This window comes from Scyliorhinus torazame, chromosome 4 (genome assembly GCF_047496885.1).
Source record: "Scyliorhinus torazame isolate Kashiwa2021f chromosome 4, sScyTor2.1, whole genome shotgun sequence".
NCBI lineage: Eukaryota > Metazoa > Chordata > Chondrichthyes > Carcharhiniformes > Scyliorhinidae > Scyliorhinus > Scyliorhinus torazame.
In genome coordinates this window covers 189,375,094-189,400,005 of record NC_092710.1, presented here as the reverse complement: position 1 = coordinate 189,400,005, position 24,912 = coordinate 189,375,094, and the positions used below count along the sequence as shown (strand labels likewise).

Here is a 24,912-nt window from a genome sequence, read left to right as displayed (position 1 = left end):
GTGGTGTTTTTGAGGTATTTAATTTTAAGTATAGTGGGAGAACTTGTATGTGGTATTTTGCAACATACTGGTTGCCTGAGTGCTGTAGATGCTCACCTTGAATGCTGTGCACTAGGTTTCTTGTCATCAGGTACTTAATCCAGAAAATAATATAAGGGGCTTTGAAATAAGAACTGCTCAATGAAATTATGAGAAGGGAAAGACGATGTCAACTTTATTACAACAACTAGAAATACACTTGAGAGTGAGAGAGCATTGAAAACCCTTCAACATTGCCTTTATTGTCTTATCAGGTTGTGATGGATATTTATGAACTGGAAAACCCAGAAGGTATAATCCTGTCTATGGGGGGACAGTTGCCGAACAACATTGCCATGGATCTACATCGCCAGCAGTGTCGAATCTTGGGCACTTCACCAGAATCAATTGACACAGCTGAAAACCGCTTCAAGTTCTCTCGTATGCTGGATACGATTGGTATTAGCCAGCCACTGTGGAAAGAACTGTCTGACACAGAGGTATGTCTGCACGTGCGTTTGTGCAATTTATTGCAAGCAGTTAAACTATCTGTTGTTTACATGTACACTTGCCTCATCTGTCTCCTGGATAAATAGGGAGCACAGTTATTGCCGAGTTCATCATTTGGAAGAATTGCAGACTGTTTTCTTGATCTCATTACTGAATGGTCTCTTCTTTTCTCAGTCTTCCAAGCAGTTTTGCACGAAAGTTGGTTATCCATGTCTCATTCGTCCATCGTACGTGCTGAGTGGGGTTGCTATGAATGTGGCTTATTCTGACGGTGACTTGGAGAAGTTCCTCAGTAGTGCAGTGGCTGTTTCGAAGGAATACCCAGTTGTCATATCCAAATTCATTCAAGAGGCAAAGGTCAAAACAAAATAAATTTTCTCATTTTAAATTTTGCAATAATATTTTTGCCACCTTAGAAGCACCATTAGTGCATGCTAGTCTTGATTTCTTATTTTCATGCATTGTATTTTAAGGTTAAAGGAAGGGTAAAGTTCCCAGCCATCCTATTTCCCAATTTCAATCAGTATGTTATCATGTACATCAATGTTTTAAATTTAATTTATTTGTTTGTATCCATTCCTGCCAAAATGGCATTTATTATTAATCAAATTTCTGACTTTGTTTTGCCAATCTGGAATCATACTTGTTTTTAAAAATCAGGAGCTAATGGCAATAATGAACATGAAGCCACATATCTGGGGCAGAAGTGAATTTGTGTAATTGCTTCAGACTTCTCTTATTAAAGTGGGTGTGATGAAACAAATTTGTGTGTGATATAAGCAGTCTTCAATATTACCTAATTAAGTCAGTCTTTAAATTATGTACTGAGTGAAAATGTATCTATTTTAACCATCTTTGGCACGGTAAAACAATAACTTGAAGTGGATCCACCTGTATGAAGCAAGTTGCCCATTTGTGCCAAACAGGAGATTGATGTGGATGCAGTTGCCTGTGACGGAGTTGTGATAGCAGTAGCTATATCAGAACATGTAGAAAACGCAGGGGTCCATTCTGGTGATGCTACACTGGTAACTCCACCTCAAGACCTAAACCAGAAAACAACAGAGAGAATCAAAAGTATAGTACATGCGATTGGACAGGAGCTACAAGCAACTGGACCATTCAATCTTCAGCTCATTGCGAAGGTTAGATCCTTCTTCAAACAATTGTGAATTTTTCTGTGTTTTAATTACATCAAGGCCTAGGGAAGGCCTGTTTATTTCCTGTATTGTACTTAGTCCAGGCAGATATTGGGCTGAATTTACCTAGTTCTATGCCAACAGGAAAGTCAAGACTGAAAGGTTTGGGAAGTTTTCTTGAAGAATCTTGGCTGTGGAAACCGTTTCTATTTTAAGCATGAAAAATTCACATTAAGCTCTTCAGGTCACATGTTGGATCCATCTGAAACATGCTTTGACCCCAATTTCACAAAAGCAGCTTCTATTGCATCTGTATTATAGTTTTCCATTTCCCACGCAAGACAACTTGTGACACCTTGGGAAAATGTTAGTTTAGTGCTGAATTGAGGATACTTGCGCTGTGAACCATGTCCACAAAAACAGCAATGAGACTGCTGAGGACACATTGCGCTTAGACAGTACTATTAACTATTCCACTGCATTATTGCATTCACAAACCATTCCACTAACTAACGTGACTATGTACAAGTTTTATCATTTAGTCTTACATTGTATGAAAATATTGCATCAGGACTCAAATCTTGGGTAGAAATAAAAGTAATGGTTAATTATTAAATTTTCTTTGGGCTGGACAGAATAAGGATATGTATCATGGTTCTCCTGGTGCCTTGCTGGCACCCGTGTACTTGGGCACTGCCAGGGTGTTTGGGTGGTGCTGGCAGAAGTACTGCCAGGCTGGCAGTGCCAAATGCCTGGGTGCCAGGTTGCCCATGCCAGGGTTCAGGGGGCACCTTGCCCTTAAGGGGTGAGGGGAGGTTACAGGACCCCCTAAGAGGTAAGATGGGATGCAATGGGGGGTTCTGGAAGCCGCTGTGGGGTGGCTGAGAGGGGTCGAAAGATTTGGGCGGCATTTAAAAAAGGCTCGTCGGTGCAGGAAATGAGAAGGCCAGCCTCGGAGGGGCGTTCCTCGCCAAGGGCAAAAAGAAAAACAGCAAAGTCCCAGTAAGTAGCAGTGTCACTCTCGACGCTGCAGGTGCCAAGGAACAATTCACTAAACGTGCCCAAAACGGGACTGTCCTGTTAAATCACGCCATACAAATCACAAACTGCTATTTGGCCCACGTGAGTTCTTTTCATTCTGTTATTGAGGTCTCCAACTGAGCCTTGAATTACCTCAAGGTTCATGCCCTCTGTTGCCTAACCCTGAAGACAGAGGGCAGCACGGTAGCACAGGGGCAGCACGATAGCACAAGTGGATAGCACTGTGGCTTCACAGCGCCAGGGTCCCAGGTTCGATTCCCCACTGGATCACTGGCTGTGCGGAGTTTGCATGTTCTCCCTGTGTCTGCGTGGGTTTCCTCCGGGTGCTCTGGTTTCCTCCCACAGCCCAAAGACGCGCAGGTTAGGTGGATTGGCCATGATAAATTGCCCTTAGTGACCAAAAGGTTAGGAGGGGTTATTGGGTTACGAGGCTAGAGTGGAGGTGAGGGCTTAAGTGGGTCGGTGCAGGCTCGATGGGCCGAATGGCCTCCTTCTGCATTGTATGTTCTATGTTCACTATAACAGTTGTCATTTTTTGGTTTGAAGCGCTGATTTCCGTCATTAATCGTAAGCCAGTAGTTGGTAGTTGACATCAATTTTGTGTGTCCTACACTCTTAGTTTAACTTGGCGCTTCAGATTTAGCTGGTTTTGTTCCACTTTATAGCTCTGTGACCTTTCTAAGGTGCACCCAATCTTCAAGGCCGAAGAGTGGATAATTTAGCTGTAGGTGAGTGTTAAACAGGCAGTACAATTGGCTGCCTGGTATACACCTTACCTGAATATTCCTTTCCATTGTCGGTCAAAAGTAAAATCATACAAGGATTGTAACTGGCTGTGTGGTGCAGTGGTTAGCACTGCCACCTCACGCCACGGAGGACCCGGGTTCGATCCTGGCCCCGGGTCACTGTCCGCATGGAGTTTGCACCTTCTCCCCGTGTTCTGCATGGCTCTCACCCCCACAAGCCAAGTATGTGCAGAGTAGGTGGATTGGCCACGCGATTGGAAAAAAAAAAGGTGTATAAGGGGCAACCACTATTATCACCTGTTTAACATGATTTCCAACAGTTAAGTTCACGCCTTCTGAGTATCTCTCGCATAACTTGGCTCTCTGACACAAAGGAATCAGTCTTATGTTCTTCCTTTTTCACTGCCTTGAGATGTTGGGTGTTACACATGTATATTTGATGAGCAGAATTAAACGCAACAGTCAAGGTCTGACTTCCAAAGTATACAGCTTCAGTATGTCAGTCAGACTCTTGATTTGACAGCATTTTGTTAAGATGTTTCTCATGGCCTTTCATTTAGAAGGTTTTTGACATTTGTGTCAGAGACTGGATCACTGAAATGGCTGGTTTAACTTTGGTTTCTCTCGATAGGATGACCAACTCAAAGTGATAGAATGCAACGTGAGAGTTTCACGTTCCTTTCCATTTGTGTCTAAAACACTTGGAGTGGACATGATAGCCCTAGCTACACAAGTTATTATGGGAGAAGAAGTTGAGCCCGTCGGCTTAATGACTGGTTCAGGAGTTGTAGGCGTAAAGGTAAACTGCTCTTGAATATAATTGAATTACACAATTGCTATTTCTGTGCCTACAGTTTTTTACCCGATATTTAATTTTACTTTAAAATAGGAATTACAAGTGGACATAACTGATGGAGAAAATTTAAACTAAATGCTATTTTTTTTGTATCTTCATACAGTTATTACATAATGTTTCTGCTCTATTGAGAAATGTTGATGTTTGACTTGTGCAGAATAACTTGCTTGGATTATGAATGTACATTGCAAATGATTGTAACGGTGCAGTATATAAATTTAAACCTCCGTTCATTCATTATTTATGGGTTGGCCTTGGAACAACCATTATTATTCAGGTAATCCTTGGCTTTTAGCATACTAGCTCCTGATGGGGGACTCCGATGTTTCAACTGAATCGAAAGCAAAATACCACATATGCTGGAAATGCTCTGCACCTTGGCGGCAGTGCAGAATTAACAGCGTTAACGTTTCAAATTGATGGCAGATTTGACAATTTGTTGACCTGAAAGTTTTATTCTGTTTCTGTCTCCACAGATGATGCCCGATCTGCAGAGCATTTCCAGTAATTTCTAATTTGAGAAATAAAACGTTTATAAACGGACCGTTTGTTAAGATGGTAGCTTTTGAAAATTCGTGTTGTGTTCTTGAAAATATGGGAAATCTTCTCAAATTGTTGAACCTGTTCATTTTGCTGTGTGTAATTTTATTTTCAGGTGCCTCAGTTTTCATTTTCCCGCTTAGCTGGGGCCGATGTGGTCCTGGGAGTGGAGATGACAAGTACCGGAGAGGTGGCTTGCTTTGGAGAAAATCGCTATGAGGCATACCTCAAGGCCATGTTGAGCACTGGCTTTAAAATACCTAAAAAGAACATACTGCTTTCAATTGGCAGCTACAAGGTAAATACATAGATGCTGGTCAGGTTACTGTTACTGTAGGGATTAAAGGTGTACCAGTGCAGTGTTGCTTGGGTTTTGAAAACCACAACAATGCCTTTTTGCCTGGAAAAAGGAGCTCGCTCCAGGGGAGGAGTAATAGCACGAGCTCACCAAAAATTCCTGTCTCCCCAGGCCAACTAGTTTTGTGAATTTGTACCTCGTGCACTGTGATAATGAAAATACTTGTATTACAGAAACAAGATAACTCAAGACTTCATAAATATATGCCAGACCGTTGCTGAATGAGAGTACTCCAGTGACCAAGTTAAAAGGTCAAGGGTTTAAGACCTATTCCAGTGACATGGATGTAGTCCATGTACTTCAGTGCAGTGCTGAGGGAGTGCTGCATTGTTTGGTGCATTGCCTTTAAAGTACAGTGCAACACCGAGGCTCTATCTGCTCGATCAGATGGATGACCTTTCTTTGCAAAAAGAGAGCCGGAGTGTTTACCTCCTGTCAAGGCCAATCTTTATCACTTAACCAAAGCAGATTATCTTATTATCTGTTGATAATATTTCTATTTGTGGAACCGTACCAGTGTAAACTGGCAGCTAGAGTTCCCTACATTACAATAGTGACTGCATTTCAAAAAAGTTTCATTGGTTGTGAAGCACTTAGTGTTGCCCTGAAATCATGAAAGTTGCTACGCCTGAGTTTATTTGAAGAAGATCTTTAGCTTTATGTAACAGTAATCCTTTAGTCCAATATCTGTCTTGTCCTTTTTTAAATTTAAACCATTTTTGGTTACTTTCTTAATGACTTTCAATATATATATTGAATATTCTTAATGGCCATCTATATTGTGCCCTCAATTTTTTTTCCAACTCTTGATCAAAACTTTTCAAAACAATATTCTCTTCAAATTTCAGAACAAAAGTGAGTTACTGTCCACAGTACAATCCTTGGAGCAACTTGGATATAATCTGTATGCAAGTTTGGGTACAGCAGATTTTTACACTGAGCATGGGATTAAGGTATTGAAATTACATTCTTGCGTGGGATGTACAGTGAACCAGTGGATAAAATTTGGAATTGCTTGCGTTTAGAAAGCAAATGGGTAAAATTCACCAGAGAATAGGGATGGCACAGTGGCAAGCACTGCTGCCTCACAGCGCCGAGGACCCCGGTTTGATCCCGTCCCTGGCCGATTGCACAATCTTCCCGTGTCTGCGTGGGTTTCGCCCTCAAAACCCAAAGATGTGCAGGGTCGGTAGATTGGCCACATTAAATTGCCCCTTAATTGGGAAAGAAAAAGAATTGGGTACTTTAAATTTATTTAAAAGAAAAAAAATTCACCAGAGAAGAATTGTTTGTAAACTCTTTGGAGAAAATATGATACAGAACTAGCCGATTATGTTATCAAAGCACTGCACATAGTAGTCTAACTTTACGTAATTGTCTCATTTTGAAGCTGGAGTCCTATGCAAATTGCTACTTTCCCGAATCCAAGTGTGGCTCTGGTTCAGGGTTAGTTCAAAACTTTGTTTAAACCAAACTAAATTGAAATAATGGCAGAATGCATAAAAGTATCTTTGTATTTTAAGTGGGGACATGTTGGTACAGGATCTTTTTTCTCGTCACCTATTGTCATCAAAAGGCATCATCAGGCTCAATGCAGCACAAAGCTTCATTTGCTTGATTCCAACTACACAATTTTTGGATGCACTCTCAGAAGAGTAATATTTCTTGAGCGGTGACATTTTGTTAAAGTACCAAGAGAAGACTGGTGCCGAACTGTGGATTTGAGACCTGTCAATTACATTTCATAAATTGCACTTGTAGCTGGTTGAAGGAAGGGTCAATATTGAGTTCTGGTCCTAATGTTGAAATCTTTGACACGCACCTTCATGATCTCAACTAAAGTTTTTCTGGCAAAATCCCAGTAATTGACTCTTTTTATGTGTTCTGGTGCCTTTCTCTGCAGATTAAGGCAGTGGACTGGCCGTTCGAAGATTCTGACAATGGTTGTCCTTTGAAAGAGAAGCATAGAAGTATTGTGGACTATCTGGAAGAAAATCATTTTGACTTGGTTATAAATCTCTCCATGCGGAACTCTGGAGGACGCCGTCTTTCTTCATTTGTTACCAAGGGCTACCGTACTAGACGGTTGGCTGTAGATTACTCTGTTCCATTAATTATTGATATCAAGTGCACCAAGCTGTTTGTTGAGGCAAGTTTCCTGATAAACTTTTCCTTGTGGGCTATGGTGTCATTTTCATTCCCCAACTAGACTGTTTAATCTGTTAATGGGTGTATCTTCATTCTCTAGGCTTTGCGGCTGATAGGAGGTGCTCCTCCAGTGAAGACCCATGTTGATTCGATGACTTCTCACAAATTGATTCGCTTACCAGGTAGTGACCTGTAATCTTGCTATTGTTACTTTTTAGCCAGTGTTTGAGTTCTGAGCAGCACGTCTGAATGACTATTGACATTTGATTAGTAATTAGATGTCTGAGAAAGAGTAGCATTTTATAAAGCTGGTGTGAATAGTGAAGTCAAAATGTTTGCATTCATGGCAGCATTTCTTGTAATTCAGTATGTATTTAAAAGTACATTTTTGCATCTTCAGGTTTGATTGATGTCCATGTGCATCTTCGTGAGCCTGGTGGGACCCATAAGGAGGATTTTGCTTCTGGCACTGCAGCAGCCTTGGCAGGAGGAATTACCATGGTGTGCGCTATGCCAAACACAAACCCAGCAATCACAGACCATACCTCCTTTGCTCTTATACAGAAGGTAAATAGTATTTTTAATTTTTACCTCTTTAAAAAAGTCCAGATGTATTGGTGGAGATTTTCCGGCCTTTCAAGACAGTCAGCTCCATTGACAGCAGGAGGAGCAGAAGATCCCGCCGCCAGACAATGGCGGGCCACCAAGTGGTGGCTCGAGACATTGGAGGCTTCCAGTAATAAACAAGGGTTTATTGATGAAAGGCCAAGGCAGTTAGATAACAGGCACAACATACTTTACAATAAATCTGAACATTTCAGCTCACTGGTCCACAATGCCTGGGGTCCTGCTCCCAGGGTCCCACCTGTTAACCAGAGTTTGTCTGCTTCCGCATGATTGGCCCAGAGTCGGTCAGTTGGTCCATGGTGCCCGTTCCCTTCAAGAGGCCATGTGTCTTCCCATTAATATCAACCACATAAAACGCTGGCTCTGACCGGGCCACAGCCTATCCTTCCAACCAAGGTGAACCGGCAGCGGAATTTCGACCAAAACCTCTCTGCTCTAACCACTTGACTCTTCTGGGAGGCTTGACGTGCCTCCATCCTCCTCGCCAAATTTGGAAATAAAAGATCCAATTGGGTTCTCAACCGAAGGCCCATGGGCAGCTCAGCTGGTGTGACCCCTGTGGTTGAATGAGAGCTTGACTTGTACAATAACAAAACATTAGGCAACTTCTGGCAATTTGATTTTATTGGATTGCTTTTTCATGCATATTTAAGATTTAATGGCCCTCAGCCAGTTCGACGCTGTGTGGTAGGGGGCTGTCCTCTTGTGTCATATGCCACTTGCTTTCACAAATAGCTGGAAATCATCGCCGATGGAGGGGGTGCCATTGCCTGAATCAATTGACTCTGGAAGCCCAAGAATGGCAAACGCCTGGCGCAAGGCATCTATCGTGGCCGCCGAGGTAGTGGTCCCCCTCTCTTGAACTTGTAGTCACTTCCAAGTGGGGGTCTACCCTCTCCAAAACACCTTGCCCAGGATCAGGCCAGCATAATCAATGTGGACCCTGATCCATGGACGAACTGGCCATTTCCAGGGGTGAAGGGTGGTGGAAGATTGCTGCACTTGGCAAGGGTGGCACTGTTGTAATAGTTCTTCAATGCCTGTCTATTCCTGGCCACCAGGTATAACTGCTCGCCAATATCTTCATCTTTGTCTGTGTAACTCTTAAAGGAGAGGCCTCTTGGTCTGAGGTGGAAAAATTATTTAATACTTCCTCTCGACTGGCCATGTGTTCTGGTGTAGTGCTGGTGACTGGCACGTCATCAAGGAAAACCATCACTGTGCGAATTCCCTAGACGAGATTTTCTATCTTGCACTAGAAGATAGTGCAGGATAAAGCGATGCTGAATGGCGAGCTAGTTTACTGGAAGAAGCCTTTATTGGTGTTGATTGTAGCAAACCTCTTGAGACTCCTCATCGAACTCTCGTTCCAGGTAGGCATGACTGAGGTCCAATTTTGAATATGACAGCTTGGTGCAGAGGTCTTCAATTTGGGGTATCTGATACCGATCAAACTGGGCAGCTTAATTTATTGTCAGCTTACAGATCAGGTTTAAAGACAAGGGACTATTGGCGCCGCCCACTCTAAAAACGTAACTAGCTTCAACCATCTGATGCAATGCACCTGACTCTGAATCTGGTGTCAAATCCGGATTGACGTGCATCTTGGCTTTTACACCCTTAATCTGGCCCAGTTATTTGTAGAAGACTTCTTCATACGTCCTGAAGACATCTTTATATTTTGTCAGATATTTTGAAGATTTACAGCTAGTTGAGTCTGTAACCAGTCTCTTCTCAACCGATGTCCTTCCACGACAGGCAGATTGACCTCCTCCTCATTGTAGAGGGGACTTGGCTGTTCCGAGGATTTTCTAAATGTCCCCGATGTATGTGGAAAGCTTGGCTGCAGCACTCTTCCATCTTAAAGACTGTGTCCTGCACGCAGATATTGAAATCCCTACTCACCCATACGGTCACTGAAGCACCAGTGTCAACTTCTGTTTTAAGGGATCTACCAGTTAAATGGTAACGTGCTTGAAAGTGCATCCTTCGGCTACAACCCCCCCCCTTCCTATTGATCCTGTCGCAGACCTCGTGGCCATACCTCCCCTTAATTGGTTAACCTCCTCTTCAGCCATGCTTTGGAGCTCAGTGGCGCCTTTTTCCGCGCACTCTTTGTCGCCTGAGCTATCTCAATCACTTTTTCCATCTCCGCCAGAAGTTTCTTCTGGCTATTAATATTATGGATCCCACAAACGAGCCGGTCAAGCCACATGTTGCTAATTGCAGTCCCAAACTCTGTGCTTAGCAAGCTGGCGACACCTGGCTATGAAGGCAGAGACAGACTCTTCATGCTCCATCACTTCAGAGTTAAAAGTTCTAGCATTGGAACATAATCAAGGGCCTTGGGTTGTAATGTTCTTTAACCAGTTTCATTACCTGGTCGAAGGTCTTGTGCCTCTGGGGGATGTGAGGTTCCTAATCAAATTATGTTTGGGGCCCGCAAACTCTCAGAACTATCACCTTCTGCTTGTCCTCATGTTTGAAGTAAAGAAGGATCGGAGCCGTTCAATGTACTGACTCCATGATTTAAGCCGTTGTCAAATGGGCCTAGTTCCCCAATGGTAGGCATTTCCACTTATGGTTGAAATGATTCAAATCCCCCCCCCCCCCCCACACACACAATTCACAACAGCAGTCGGCTGCGATAGAAAACTTTTACCTCGTCACCAAAGTGGTGGCTCACGACTTACATTGGAGGCTTCCAGTTATAAACAATGGGGTTTATTGTTCAAAGGCAGTTAAGTAACAAGCATGGTTCGCTATTCAGGCCTTTATACTTCAGCTCCCTGGTCTACACTGCCTGGGTTGCTGCTCCCAGGGCTTGGCACAATCTCTCCATTGGCTGATTGTCCCTGAGATCGCCTTGTGTTCCGTGGAGCCCGCTCCCTTCAAGTAGCCGTGCTACCACTGTCAGCATTATTGATGTTTAAACTTGCCACATTCTCTGCTATCTTTTGTTTGTAAATGCTTTGATGAAGCATCATTAAATCATTTGACAAAATAATCTCGCTGCAGGCAAGTTGAACAGTTGGGTGAATCGTTTCCTTCTGACTTGTACCAAAAGAACTAGTGAATCTTCCCTACGTTTCTGATGGAACTGAAGTGAAATAAATGCTTCTAGTCTTCTGATCAATCATTTTGCTTTTATTTTGTTAAAATCAAATATGTTATTTAGTTTTAACATTAGTTAGTTATAGGTTACTGTTGACTTTTTACATTACAAACATTTGACATCCTGACAATATTATCCCCTTCCAGTTGGCAAAAGCTGGTGCTCGGTGTGACTTTTCATTGTACCTGGGAGCGACTTCAGACAATGCTGATGTTTTGCCGTTGATGAGCAATTCCGCTGCTGGCTTGAAGATGTATTTAAATGATACTTTCTCAACACTCAAAATGGATAACGTATCCTTCTGGATGGAGGTAAAATGGATTTTATTTTCATGTTTTTTAAGGACCAGATTCTGGCCTTGGTACATACAACCAGAGCTCAGAAGAAGAAGGCCCCAATTTCAGGTTAAAATGTTCGCTTTCTGAGACATGTATTGAAATGGGTGCGGCATGGTGGCACAGTGGTTAGCACTGCTGCCTCATAGTGCCAGAGACTCGCGTTCCATCCGGCATTGGGTGACACTGGAGTTTGCACGTTCTTCCTGTGGGTTTCCTCCGGGTGCTGTGGTTTTCACCCACAGTCCAAAGATGTGCAGTTTGGTTGATTGGCCATGATTTTGTTTTTAAAACCAATATTTTTTTTTTTTAATTCCCATTTAGCTTGTCCAATCCACATGCCCTGTACATCTTCGGGTTGTGGGGGTGAGTCTCACGCAGACACAGGGGGGAATGTGCAAACTCCACCTGGACAGTGTCCCGGAGCCAGGATTGAACCGGGTCCTCAGTGTGCCGTGAGGCAGCAGTGTTAACCACTGCACCACCGTGCTGCCCTGATTGGCCATGATCAGTGCGCGGGGTTATGGGGCTCAGGCGGAGGAGAGTGGGCCTAGGTAGAGTGCTCTTTCAGCGGGTCGGTGCAGACTCGATAGGCCAAATGGTCTCTTTCTGCACTGAGGGAATATATCAAACACTTTCTGTCTAAATTCACCCAACATTTGGCTAAAAGCTACCGTATCTTTATTTGGCAGCCAGTAAGTGCCTAAAATGTGATTTATTCAACTGCTCATTTTTGTATTGTAATTTATTCTCCTTCAGGTGAAAAAGAAATTGTTTTGAGTTTCTGTTGCCTCTATTTTTTCTTTCTTGAAGACATTGACTTTATATTAGATTGCAATATCCAACCCCCAGCTCTAGTAATAATGAGATTTTTCTACTTCCTCTTTTCTTCATCTCCTCGCCACTCCTCACCCTCATTCAGTATAGCACCACACCACAAGCAAACACAAAGTAGCTGAGGGGCACTGAAGTCAGCAGCAGCATCCGTGCCGCCATCGGCATGAAATGAGTTAGTTCTGCAGACTCGGGATTGAATTTGGAGCCTTCCTGCATGGCTAAGCTCCTCGGTCATTTGGGAATCCATGTGGAAAAGGAATGCCCCAGGCAACTCTTGAGTATCTTCCGGGACAGGCGTTCACAAAGTGTGGGTCATGGGACAAAATTTTGGGGTCGTGTGCTCTGAGGTCATAATGGCAGCCACGGAGCAGAGACTGTCGGGAAAGTCCTGGGACTGACTCTGAGGACCTATCATATATGTGTATGATTCTACCCCCCCCCGGGCTCTGCCTGTCGGGAATGTTGTGTTCTGCTTCTTCATGTTGCATAAGCTGCTTCCTTGTTCAGACTTGGAGATAGGTTTAACACATTTATTGATCAGTTAACAATTCTCCTACTTGAGTTCGACTCCTGCTGATCTTGCTATAGTAACTCAATCCAACTAACCAGTCTGCTCTAATCCATGCGGTGGGTGTGATGCTCTGATCTGCCCCTGTCTCTCTGAGTGTCGTCTGTGGAAAAGAGAAAGAGCATGTGTGTCCTGTCCTTTTATATAGGTTGCCCCCTTGTGGTAGTGTCACCTCTGGGTGTCTTGACTGCCCATTGGTCGTGTCCTATTCTGTGTGTTCATTAGCTGTATGTCTGCATGTCATGATGTCTCTGGTGCTCCCTCTAGTGTTTACTTAGTCTTGGCGTATTTACATTAACCCCATGTGTATTTACAGTGATGTATATCACCACAGGGAACGCACACAATTTTTTTTTTCTTCTGCCCCCAGCTCGCTAGGGGAGGGAAAAGCTTTGCACACACAGATGTCACATTGGACATTAGATGTGCATTGTCAACCACACTGAAGTTTTGAAAGATTGTTGCAACTTGGACACCTGTCTCTCACATTAGGCCCAGTAATTAAGATAACATTTTCAGGAGGACACATGTGTTTCATATGTGTGAAGTTAGTGTGCACTTTAATATCATGATAATATAGTAACGGTTATTATCCATCTGTTTTTGTTTTACTTTTGTGTGGAAACCCCTTCCACTCAGCAACTCCAAATGCCTCAAATTTCCACTGTGGTGGTCCCATCAAATTTGAAGCATTGAAATGGGGTCATGTAGGAAAACACCTCCAGTGTTCGAGGAGATACTCCAAAAGGAGATGAGCAGGTTTCCTTCTGTCGCCTTTTGCATTTGCTTATGTTTAAATCAGAGCTTCAGCATGTTTATTCCTTTTTCTAAATGAAACTCACTAAATTTAAGTGATAATGTTTTGTGTTAATTTGTACATTTTTACTGTTGATGAATTTCAAGTGCAATTGTTTCTTATTTCAGCACTTTGAGAAGTGGCCCAAGCATTTGCCCATAGTGGCACATGCTGAGAGACAGACCGTAGCAGCCATTTTAATGGTTGCTCAGTTGTACCAGAGATCAGTTCACATTTGTCATGTTGCTAGAAAGGAGGAGGTAAGAATCCATACTTACTTTAACAATTACCACTTATGAATTCACTCCAGTATATATATATATATATCTTTTTTTAAAAACAAAATATTAAACTTTAAAGTTACAAATTTACATTTCTGATTTTATTTTAAACAAACGTTTCGGCCGTTTCTGTGCTGTAACCATTCTATGATGAGAAATTTCCGTTGTTTGGTGTGTTACTAACATTGGGGTTCTTGAAATCTGTCATTTTTTCAGCCTTCGGGGCTAGTATGAGGCTTGAAAATAAAAGCATCTCTGCTGCCAGTGAGAGCAGGAACTGACTGCAGACCTGTGATTGAAGGAGCAGCAAGCACAGGAAGGTCCGAGCTGATCCTCCAGTCGAGATCCTGGGCGGGATTCTCCGACCCCCCCCCCCGCCGGGTCCGAGAATCGCCGGGGGCGGCGGCGTGAATCCCGCTCCGACGCCAGCTGCCGAATTCTCCGGCGCCGGATTTTTGGCTGGGGTGGGAATCGCGCTGCGCCGGTCGGGGGCCGTTGGCAGTGCCCCCCAGCCAGCGATTCTCCGGTCCCCGATGGGCTGAGCGGCCACCCGTTTTCGGCCAGTCCCGCTGCGTGAATTACCTAATGTCTGTACCGGCAGGACCTGGCTCTGAATGTGGCCTGCGGAGTCCCCTGGTGGGGCGCCGGGGGGGGGGGGTTACCTGACCCACGATCGGAGCCCACCGTTCTGCGGGCGGGCCTGTGCTGTGGGGGCACTCTTTCCCTCTGCGCCGGTCTGTGTAAAGCTCCGCCATGGCCGGCGCGGAGAAGAAACCCCCTGCACATGCACAGGAATCACGTCAGCGGTTCTAGGAACACGCTGGTGCTCCTGCGCATGCGCCGGCTGGCGGAGGCCCTTCGGCGCTGATTGGTGCGACGCCAATCACTCCAGCGCCGGCCTAGACCCCGAAGGTGCGGAGGATTCCGCACCTTCCGAGCGGCCCAACGCCGGTGTGGTTCACGCCACTCTTTTGCGTCGGTACGGCCCGCCCCGCCGAATACCGGAGAATCCTGACCCCTGTCTCTCCCAGGCTCGCAGCTCAGCTCCTCCAATCACAGGTTCACATTTTGCCGCCCTTGCTGCTCCCTAACCATAAATTTTGTCTTCAGCCATTCTCATCCCTGTGCAATAGAATTAAAAAATATATATATACATTCACAATATCTGGGTATCACCGACGAGGCCAGTATTTTTTGCCCTTCCCTAATTGCTGCTAAAGGTGGTAGTGAGCCACATTATTATCGGAGAGGTAGTGGCATTGAGGTATTGTCACTGGACTAGTAATCCAGAAACCCAGGGCCATGCTCTGGGGACCTGGGTTTGAATCCTGCCATGGCAGATGATTGAAATTTTAATTCAATAAAAGGAAAGTCTGGAATTAAAAGTCTAATGATGACCATGAAACCATTGTGGATTTTCGTTGCAAACCCATGTCCTTTAGTGAATAAAATCGTCTATCCTTACCTGGCCTGGTCTATATGCAACTCCAGACCCACATCAATGTGGTTGACTCTTAAATGCCCTCAATTGAAAGGCAATCCGGGACGGGCAGTAAATGCTGGCCCAGTCAGTGACGCCCACCTCCCATGAACGAATAAAGAAAATAATCTTTTTTGAATGTAATGGAGGGGCTTGCTCGGCCATTTCAGAGGACAGCTAAGAGTCGGCCACATTGCAGCGGATCTGAAGTCACAAAAAGAACATTGATGACAATCCAGTAGTTTCATGATCACTAACTTTTATTGCACGTTTATTTAATTGAATTTAAATTGCCCTGCTGCCATGTTGATATTTGAACTTGTGTCTCTGTATCATTTGTCTGGGACACTGGATTACTAGACCAATAATGAAATGAAATGAAAATCGCTTATTGTCACAAATAGGCTTCAAATGAAGTTACTGTGAAAAGCCCCTAGTCGCCACATTCCGGCGCCTGTTCGGGGAGGCTGGCCTGGGAATAGAACCGTGCTGCTGGCCTGCCTGGGTCTGCTTTCAAACCCAGCGATTTAACCCTGTGCTAAACCAGCCCCTTTGTATATACCACTTATGTTACTGTACCTCCAGGTAACCTGGTGCAGTTTTATTAATGCAGCTGAAAATGGGCTTATCATAAAAATATATTTTTAGTAAATGTCGAGCCATGAGCTGATGTTAAATAATTGAAAATTATTTTAAAAAATAAAGCCATTTACGGGCGGCATGGTTGTGCAGTGGTTAGCATAGATTATCATAGAATTTACAGTGCCGAAGGAGGCCATTCGGCCCATCGAGTCTACACCGACTCTTGGAAAGAGCATCCTACCCAAGATCAACACCTCCATTCTATCCCCACAACCCAGCAACCTCACCCAACACTAAGGGCAATTTTGGACACGAAGGGCAATTTATCATGGCCAATCCACCTAACCTGCACATCTTTGGACTGTGGGAGGAAACCGGAGCACCCGGAGGAAACCCACGCACACACGGGGAGGATGTGCAGACTCCACACAGACAATGACCCAAGCCGAAATCGAACCTGGGACCCTGGAACTGTGAAGCAATTGTGCTATCCATAATGCTACCATGCTGCCCCAAAGCACTGTTGCCTTACGGCGCTGAGGACCTGGGTTCGATCCTGGTCCTGGGTCACTGCCCGTGTGGAGTTTGCACATTCTTCCCTTGTCTGCGTGGATCTCATCCCCATAACCCAAAGATGTGCAGGGTAGGTGGATTGCCCACGCTAAATTGCCCCTTAATTGGAAAAATTTAAGATATCACAGAAAAATACAGTGCAGAAAAGGCCGTTCGGCCCATCGAGTCTGCACCGCCGCATGAAAGGCACCTGATCTGCCAATTGTGATCCCATTTGCCAGCAATGACCCATCGGCTCGAATGTTAAGACGTCCAAGTGCTCATCTAGGTACTTTTTAAAGGATGTGAGGCAACCCACTTCTACCACCCTCCCAGACGATGCGTTCCAGACCGTCACCACTCTCTGGGTAAAAAAGTTTTTCCCCAAATCCCCCCTGCTCCCTAGCCACCCTGTCCATGCCCCTCATAATCTTGTACACCTCGATCAGGTCGCCCCCTCAGTCTTCTCTGCTTCAGCGTAAACAATCCATACCTATCCAACCTTTTTTCATAACTGAAATGTTCCATCCCAGGCACACATCCAGGTGAAATTCCTCTGCACCCGCTCCAGTGCAATCACATCCTTCCTATAATGTGGTGACCAGAATTGCACACAGCACTCCAGCTGTGGCCTCACCAATGTTCTGTATAACTCCAACATGACCTCCTTGCTTTTGTAATCTATGCCACGATTGATAAAGGCAAGTGTACCATATGCCTTTGTAACCACCCCATTAACCTGCCTTTTTCATCACCCTATTAACCTGCCCTTCTGCCTTCAGAGATCTATTTGCAAACACACCAAGGTATCTTTGTTCCTCAGGACTTCCCAGTGTGCCATTCATTGAATATTTCCGTGTCAAATTGCTCCTTCCAAAGTGTAACACCTCATACTTTTCAGGATTAAATTCCATCAACCACTTTTCTGCCCATTTGACCATCCTGTCTATATCTTCCTGTAACCCAAGACTCTCAGCCTCACTGTTAACCATCCGGCCTATCTTTATGTCATCCACAAACTAACGGATCCTAGTCATCAAAGTCATTTATCTAAATGACGAATAATAGGGGACCCAGCACAGATCTCTGTGGTACACTTGCTTCCAATCACTAAAGCAGCCGTCTGTCATCACTCTCTGTTCCCTACAACTCCACCAGCTTTGAATCCATCTTATCAAGTTTCCCTGTAGCCCATGTGCATTTGCCTTCTTTACAAGTCTCCCATATGGGACCTTGTCAAAAGCTTTGCTGCAATCCATGTAAACTACAACTGACCTACCCTCATCTGCACACTTCGTCACGTGCTCAAAAAATTCAATCAAATTTGTGAGGCATGACCTCCCTCTGACAACTATGCTGACTATTCCTGATCAAACTGCCTCTCCAAGTGGAGATCAGTTATCTCCTTCACAATTTTCTCTTTTAGTTTCCCCGTCACAGACGAGATTCACTGGCTTACCCCTACAGCCTTTATTAAATAGTGGGACCATATTCACGGTTCTCCAGTCCTCTGGCACCTCTCCCGTGGCCAGCGAGGAAGTAAAAATTTGGATCAGGGCTCCTGCAATCTCTTCACTTGACTCCCACAGCAATCTGGGACACAATTCATCCGGACCTGGAGATTTCTCCACTTTTAAGCCTGCCAACGCCTCCAATACCATGTCCCTCCCTATGTCAACTTGCTCAATAACCTCACAGTCTCTCTCCCCGAGTTCCATATCTGCCTCCTCATTCTCTTGGGTGAAGACAGATGTGAAATATTCATTTAACCCCTACAATATCTCTTCTGGCTCCACCCACATATCCCCCCCCGGTCCTCTTCCCATTGAGATACATAGAATATCTTGGGATTTTCCCTACTTTTACCAGCTAGAGATTTATCATTTCCCCTCTTTGCTTTCCTAATTGCTTTCATAAGCTCCATCCTGCACTTTCTGTACCCCACTAATGCCTCTGTTGATTTGCTCCCCTTGTATTATTAAAAGCCTCTCTCTTTCTTCTCATTGTATCCTGAATATCTCTGGTCATCCATGGTTCTCTGGGCATGTTACTCCTTCCTATTACCCTAGAGGGAACATGTTGGGCCTGTACCCTCCCCATTTCTTCTTTGAACACCCCCCACTGCTCTTCTGAAGATCTCCCCACCAGTAACTTGTTTCAATCTAACGTGGCCAGATCCTGCCTTATTTTACTAAAGTCTGCTCTCCCCCAATCCAAGACCTTTTTCTGCAATTTGTCTATTTCCTTGTCCATAACAAGCTTAAATTACACCATGTTGTAGTTGCTATCACCAAAATGCTCCCCCACCATCACATCAACCACCTGTCTGGCTTCTCATCCCAAGAATTAGGTCCAGCACTGCACTATCCCTTATTGGGCCTAATTTACTAGTTTTGTTGGAGTACGCTAGTCTTTGTTTAAATATTTAAAATCTTTAACTTTTTAAAATGTGCCTACTGAAGCTTTTGTACAAAAAAATATGCTAATTTGTCAAACATCCACAGACAAGCATAATTGTCCAAAACTCAGTATTCTTGTTATTTTGATCTGGGGCCGTTTCCAAGTTTGTGTGAGGCCAGCTTCCAGTGCAATGGTTTCAAATCTGTGTTAAAAGATCAGAGAAACTTGATATTTGTTTGATGTCACTTGCACTTAAAATCCCCAATCATTTACACTGGTTTTGCCAGTTTTGAGTAAATTGCAACTTGGTGTCATTCCCTCTAGTCTGAGACAAAATTCAGAGAAATTGCATCGTACAGAAATCTGTAGAATGGCGCTGGTAACATTTCTAACATCCCTCTCGAATTATAGAAACGATGTACTGGTCAGTAGATTAGGAATATGAGCCGTAGTGGGCCATTCATCCATTGAACCTGTCCATCCAATCAATAGCTGTTCGACTTGGTATAATCATGAATAATGGTAAACCTATGGGTTCTTATTTAATAATTTTATTCATTCAAAGTGTTTTATCATGTGTTCAGTGCTTATGAATGGATTTTTAAATTGATTTCCTACTCCCCAAAACCAGAAAGAAATGTGACCCCCAAAAAAGATTTGTGGTCAGTTCATATCCAAGTGACTGAGAAGACAAAAAGACATGTATTGGACACACAATTATGCAAATCTTTATTGGTCCAACAGATCCAGATTATTCGAGCTGCAAAACAGAAAGGTGTGCAAGTAACCTGTGAAGTGGCTCCTCACCACCTATTCTTGAGTGAGGAGGACCTTGAATGTATAGGCCATGGAAAAGGTCAGGTCAGGCCAATGCTCAGTACCAAAGAAGATGTGAAAGCACTCTGGGAAAATTTGGACATCATCGACTGCTTTGCCACTGATCACGGTACGTAATTGAATCGCACACTCTCAGTTCTTAAAGCATTATTAACTTTGGGTCACTGGAAGAACCACTGAGAAAGGAATACCTGTTTTCAGAAAAAATCTTAACCTTTGTGAATCCTAATGATGAGATGAAATACATTATTTTTTTACTTTACTATAACCGTTGCAGTTCCCAGTCTCAGGAGATTCCTGTGGGTGAGGCTGTCCAGAGTGGGTTCAAGCTAAAGCAAGTAACCACGCAAATGGCAATATGTAGTAAATGAGCTGAAAAGTATTCTTGCTGCCAGATCAGTGTTTTGCATGAAACTGTTAACCCCCACCATGGCATAATTTTGACTATTAAAATACTAAATCATACTGACTAACAATTGCTTTAACTACAGCAAAATCTTAAAAATTATTTTATGTCGCTACATTAGAATCGTATTTTTATGTGTGGTCCTATGATTAACTGAATTGCGGTGCTGTGATCATTTGTGTTTAATTAAAATCTTGAAAGCAAAATTGGTTCAAGCATAGAGTCGCTAAAGAGTGCATTTTTAAAACAAAGTATTGATTTTAGACTCTGAAAAAGTACTGGGAAGAAGAATTTTGTTTTATGTAAATGTTTATTAATAATTTATCTTCATTTCTTTAGCCCCACATTCTGTTGAAGAAAAGAATAGTGATTCACCACCACCAGGTTACCCTGGCTTGGAGACCATGCTGCCACTACTGCTCACGGCTGTCAGTGAAGGCAGACTCACCATTGATGATCTAGTTAAACGACTGTATGAAAATCCCCGTAAAATCTTCTCCTTGCCAGTTCAGGAAAACACCTACGTGGAGGTAAGGCTCGGACTTTGAGAAATGTGAAGTTACATTGCTAAGAGAACTTCAAAAGAAAAATGTATATGATGTGTTCATTCAAGATCCATCAAACTTCAGGGCTTTGTTATAAGACGCTAGGAATGTGTGAATATAGAAAAATAGTGTGCTGTTGACCAATGAGATCCCAAAACCGGCCAATCAATAGCTGTAATACAAAAACATCTTAGTTTTTGTAATACAACCAACCAGTTGCCCGCTACACTATCGTCTTAGTCTGTCAAATAAATTCTGTCCATTTGCCTGGCGCACCCCACACACGAACACACAAGCCATTGCACAATTGTGCAGTTACTTTGATAGAAAGCATGTTATAGTTAAATAGATTAGTGATTATATTATATAACAGGAGGCATAATAAAAGTGCTAATTTCAGAGAGTTTGTAAAATGTTGATGGTGAGGGTATGGTCCAATGAGAAATGCAAGTAAGGAAAAGCTGGCAAAGTAAATCAGCCAGTAATAGTTCTCCAGTTCCAAAAAGGAAGTTGGAGATCTCTGTGCCAGTATAGTCTTTCCACTGAGTATCTCATCATGAGCAGCAATATGCTCACCCACCTCCCACTCGCACCACTGCCACTTCCTAAAAAGCCAAGACCCTCATCCTACATTGTCAGTGCATACTGGTGAAGAGAAAATGGCAGCCAAAGTGTAGGTCTGAAATAAAAGTCTGTATTAAGGCCAAATGGCAGCAAAGTGGCACGTGGTGCAATTTTAATGCTCTGGATTCATTATAGGTTGATTTGGAGCAAGAATGGACGATCCCAAACCACATGCAGTTCACCAAGTCCAAGTGGACACCATTTGAAGGAAAGAAGGTGAAAGGAAAAGTCAGGCGAGTTGTGTTGAGAGGTGAAGTGGCCTACATTGATGGACAGGTAATTTTACTTTAAAGGATTTTCTAAAATAGGTAGCCTAAATTCTTGCTAGTATTTGCTACATTGCCGCATGACATTGTTGCAGTTGTGTTTTTGTGCTGAACTTGTCCTGATTCACAAAATTATACATTTCATGAAAAAGCTGCCAGAAAATATTTGTACCTTTTTGCCTCTTTAGCATAAGAGATTAGAAAATCAGACAATTGACAACTTGTGTTTCTTTTATTTATGGTATAGACCAAGATTATATTTCTGGAAACTCAATTTTAACTAAAAAAAAAAATGGAATTTTGTAAGTGGAATGTTTTAGGAGGTGTTTGCCATGTTATTGAACCTTGCCTCTCTCCCCTGTTCCAACCCCATTTGTCTCCCAACAAGAAGTGTGAGGAACTCATGAACTTCTGTCACTAAGATTGAGAGTATCCAATCAGCTGCCTCTGCCTCTTTCTTCCCTTTCCCTTGCAAATCCCCAGCCCTGGGTTTGTATCTACTTCAGCTTTTCTTCTGTTTCCTGTCATGCTCTATCCGAGATCACCTTGTCCATGACAGTCACTAGCTACCCCCTTGGTGCCATTTCCTATTAAATTGCTGACCTTTCCTTCCTGGTTCCCAAGGTAGCCAATATTGTTAACTGTTTTCTCTCCAAGTGTTGTCCCCTCCTATTTCTCGCCTATATGCTGTCCCTTGGTGATATCGTCTGAAAATGTGGTGTTGGTTTTCCCATGGACGCTAATGACACCCAGCTCTATCTACCTCACTGCCACCTCTTGTCCACTATCGTTAAATTGTCAAAATGCTTATCCTGAACTGGATGAGCAGAAATATCTTTAAATTAAGGAAGTCAGAAGCTATCCTCTTTGGTTCCTCCTCCAAACTCCCTTTCTGAGCTCCTGACTCCTCCTCCTGCTTGGCAACTGTCTGAGGCCAAACGTATCTGCTTATAAACTTGGTTTCATGCAGTCACTAAGATCACCCATCTCCACCCCTTTCACACCATCTGACTTATTGCCCCAAATCAGCTTTATCTACTGCTGAAACTCTCATTCGTAGCATGGTTACCTTGGCACTTGACTATTTCAGTGCACTCCTGGCTGGCTTCTCACATTCTACCCTACATAAACTTGACATCACCTCTGCTGCCTTTGTCTTAACTTGCAGAAAACTCCATTCACCCATCATGGCCTTCCTCATTGTCCTCCCAGGTAGGCAAGCCTTGATTTTAAATATTTCACTCTTGTTTTCAAATAGTTCCATGGTCTTGCCCCTCCCTATCCCCATAATATTCTTCAGTCCCTGCATTCCTTTAAAATAAATGCACCCATCTAACCCTGCCTCCTTGGGTATTCTTGATTTTAATTGCTTCTGTATTGGTTGGTGGCTGACAAGCTCTAGAATATTCTCCCTACACTTCTCCACCTCTCTTTCTTCCTTTGAGGCACCCCCTTGACCACACGCTTGGTTATCTTAGCCAACATCACCGTAAGTGATGTTGCTAAATCTTACTATATAATACTCCCAGGAAGCACCATAGGATGTTTTATTATGTTAAAGACAATGAGAAATGCAATGTTTTGTTGTTTATCTTCTGTTGGTATTTCACTTGGCTCGTGGATTCTGTGTTTTTAAAAATAGTAACTCGAGTCTTTTCCCTACTGATTTGAACCAGCTGCCAGGTTCATAGAAACAGATTTTTCCTTTTGTGATGTAAACTCGTATGTTGGTGATTTTCTATAGACTTTAATATTGACTTGAATCTTAATTCCTCACTGTCACAGGTTGTGGATTTACAAAATCCTCGGTACCACCGAATATTAGGCAGAACTGAGTTGACTGTAGAGATAACAGCAATCGCTTAAGTAAATTTCCAGTCAGTTATAATTATCAGTTATAATTATTTGGGCAGCATGGTAGCATTGTGGATAGCACAATTGCTTCACAGCTCCAGGGTCCCAGGTTCGATTCCGGCTTGGGTCACTGTCTGTGCGGAGTCTGCACATCCTCCCCGTGTGTGCGTGGGTTTCCTCCGGGTGCTCCGGTTTCCTCCCACAGTCCAAAGATGTGCAGGTTAGGTGGATTGGCCATGATAAATTGCATTTAGTGTCCAAAATTGCCCTTAGTGTTGGGTGGGGTTGCTGGTTGTGGGATGGGGTGGAGGTGTTGACCTTGGGTGGGGTGCTCTTTCCAAGAGCCGGTGCAGACTCGATGGGCCGAATGGCCTCCTCCTGCACTGTAAATTCTATGATAATCAGCTGCTTGGTTTCTGCTGCAAACTTTGTCAAAATGCATAAACCCATTATTGCATTTAACAATGGTCGCATGACCATTTAATTTATTCCTCACCTGCACACTACACCTACTGGCCTTGTAGAGATGTGGCCTGATCTGTTTGGAATGAAATGTAAGCATTTAAAAAAAAACTTTTAAATCATTGTCCTAACATGTTGGTGACTGTTAATTAGCCACTAGAGATTTTTCAGAGTTTCTATTCTAATTCAGGAATGAGGCTTACAGATCAAGAAAACAGTAAAATTCAAAGAAGGCAGATGTTGTTTTCTACTAAAAAAAAGCAATAACGAGAACAGCAAAGCAGTGTTGATAAGCGAGATTAGAAGCAGCACTTTCACCATGGGAGGTTGAAGAATCAGACCAGTTGCTATCCATTTCACTCCTGCCAGGAAAGTGTCTGTGGTTGGATGTTGGCTCAAGGCAAAATTGCCCTTGCTGTAAGTTGCCTACCACCATTGGCTATTGATTCACATGTGACTACTGGCCACTTGGATGAAATATTGAAGTTCAGCAGCATCACTGGAAATTTGAATCATATATATTTTGGAGAAGTATGGAGGAACTACTACGAGGGTTTAGCTGGCAGATACAACAGAATTGCCAAAGCAAAGGATTTTGAATAGAAATAAGTAATGTGTCCGTAAGAAACGTATCTGGTGATGACACCAACTGAAACTCACTGGATTGCAACAACAGTCAATTATTGGGTGGCACGGTAGCACAGTGGTTAACACTGTCGCTTCACAGCGCCAGGGTCCCAGGTTCGATTCCCGGCTTCGGTCAGTGTCTGTGCGGAGTCTGCAGATTTTGCCCTTGTCTGCGTAGGTTTCCTCCGGGTGCTCCGGGTTCCTCCCACAAGTCCCGAAAGACGTGCTTGTTCAGTAATTTGGACATTCTGAATTCTCCCTCTGCGTACGCGAACAGGTGCGGGAATGTGGTGACTAGGGGCTTTTCACTAACTTCATCGCAATGTTAATGTAAGCCCTACTTGCGACAATAAAGATTATTA

The 24,912-nt window shown here is 43.4% G+C and overlaps 1 protein-coding gene and 1 long non-coding RNA gene across 3 annotated transcripts in view; one reads left to right on the top strand and one right to left on the bottom strand.

Moving 5' to 3' along the window:
* Positions 1 to 24,912, top strand: part of cad (carbamoyl-phosphate synthetase 2, aspartate transcarbamylase, and dihydroorotase) — a 135,839-nt gene that overhangs the window by 73,865 nt on the left and 37,062 nt on the right. For both annotated transcript variants that reach the window (XM_072499023.1, XM_072499022.1), the window contains exons 20-33: positions 294 to 518; positions 703 to 885; positions 1,455 to 1,673; positions 4,086 to 4,253; positions 4,966 to 5,148; positions 6,057 to 6,161; positions 7,112 to 7,357; positions 7,457 to 7,538; positions 7,757 to 7,923; positions 11,245 to 11,409; positions 13,763 to 13,894; positions 19,674 to 19,875; positions 20,512 to 20,702; positions 21,477 to 21,617. In XM_072499023.1, the coding sequence (XP_072355124.1) occupies positions 294 to 518; positions 703 to 885; positions 1,455 to 1,673; positions 4,086 to 4,253; positions 4,966 to 5,148; positions 6,057 to 6,161; positions 7,112 to 7,357; positions 7,457 to 7,538; positions 7,757 to 7,923; positions 11,245 to 11,409; positions 13,763 to 13,894; positions 19,674 to 19,875; positions 20,512 to 20,702; positions 21,477 to 21,617 (2,409 nt within the window). The remainder of the gene's footprint in view (positions 1 to 293; positions 519 to 702; positions 886 to 1,454; positions 1,674 to 4,085; positions 4,254 to 4,965; positions 5,149 to 6,056; positions 6,162 to 7,111; positions 7,358 to 7,456; positions 7,539 to 7,756; positions 7,924 to 11,244; positions 11,410 to 13,762; positions 13,895 to 19,673; positions 19,876 to 20,511; positions 20,703 to 21,476; positions 21,618 to 24,912) is intronic.
* On the bottom strand, positions 187 to 1,576 carry LOC140410651 (uncharacterized). The gene is made up of 2 exons (XR_011940702.1): positions 1,420 to 1,576; positions 187 to 832 (listed from the first exon to the last, which is right to left on the bottom strand). It is a non-coding gene; the product is annotated as an uncharacterized lncRNA (long non-coding RNA).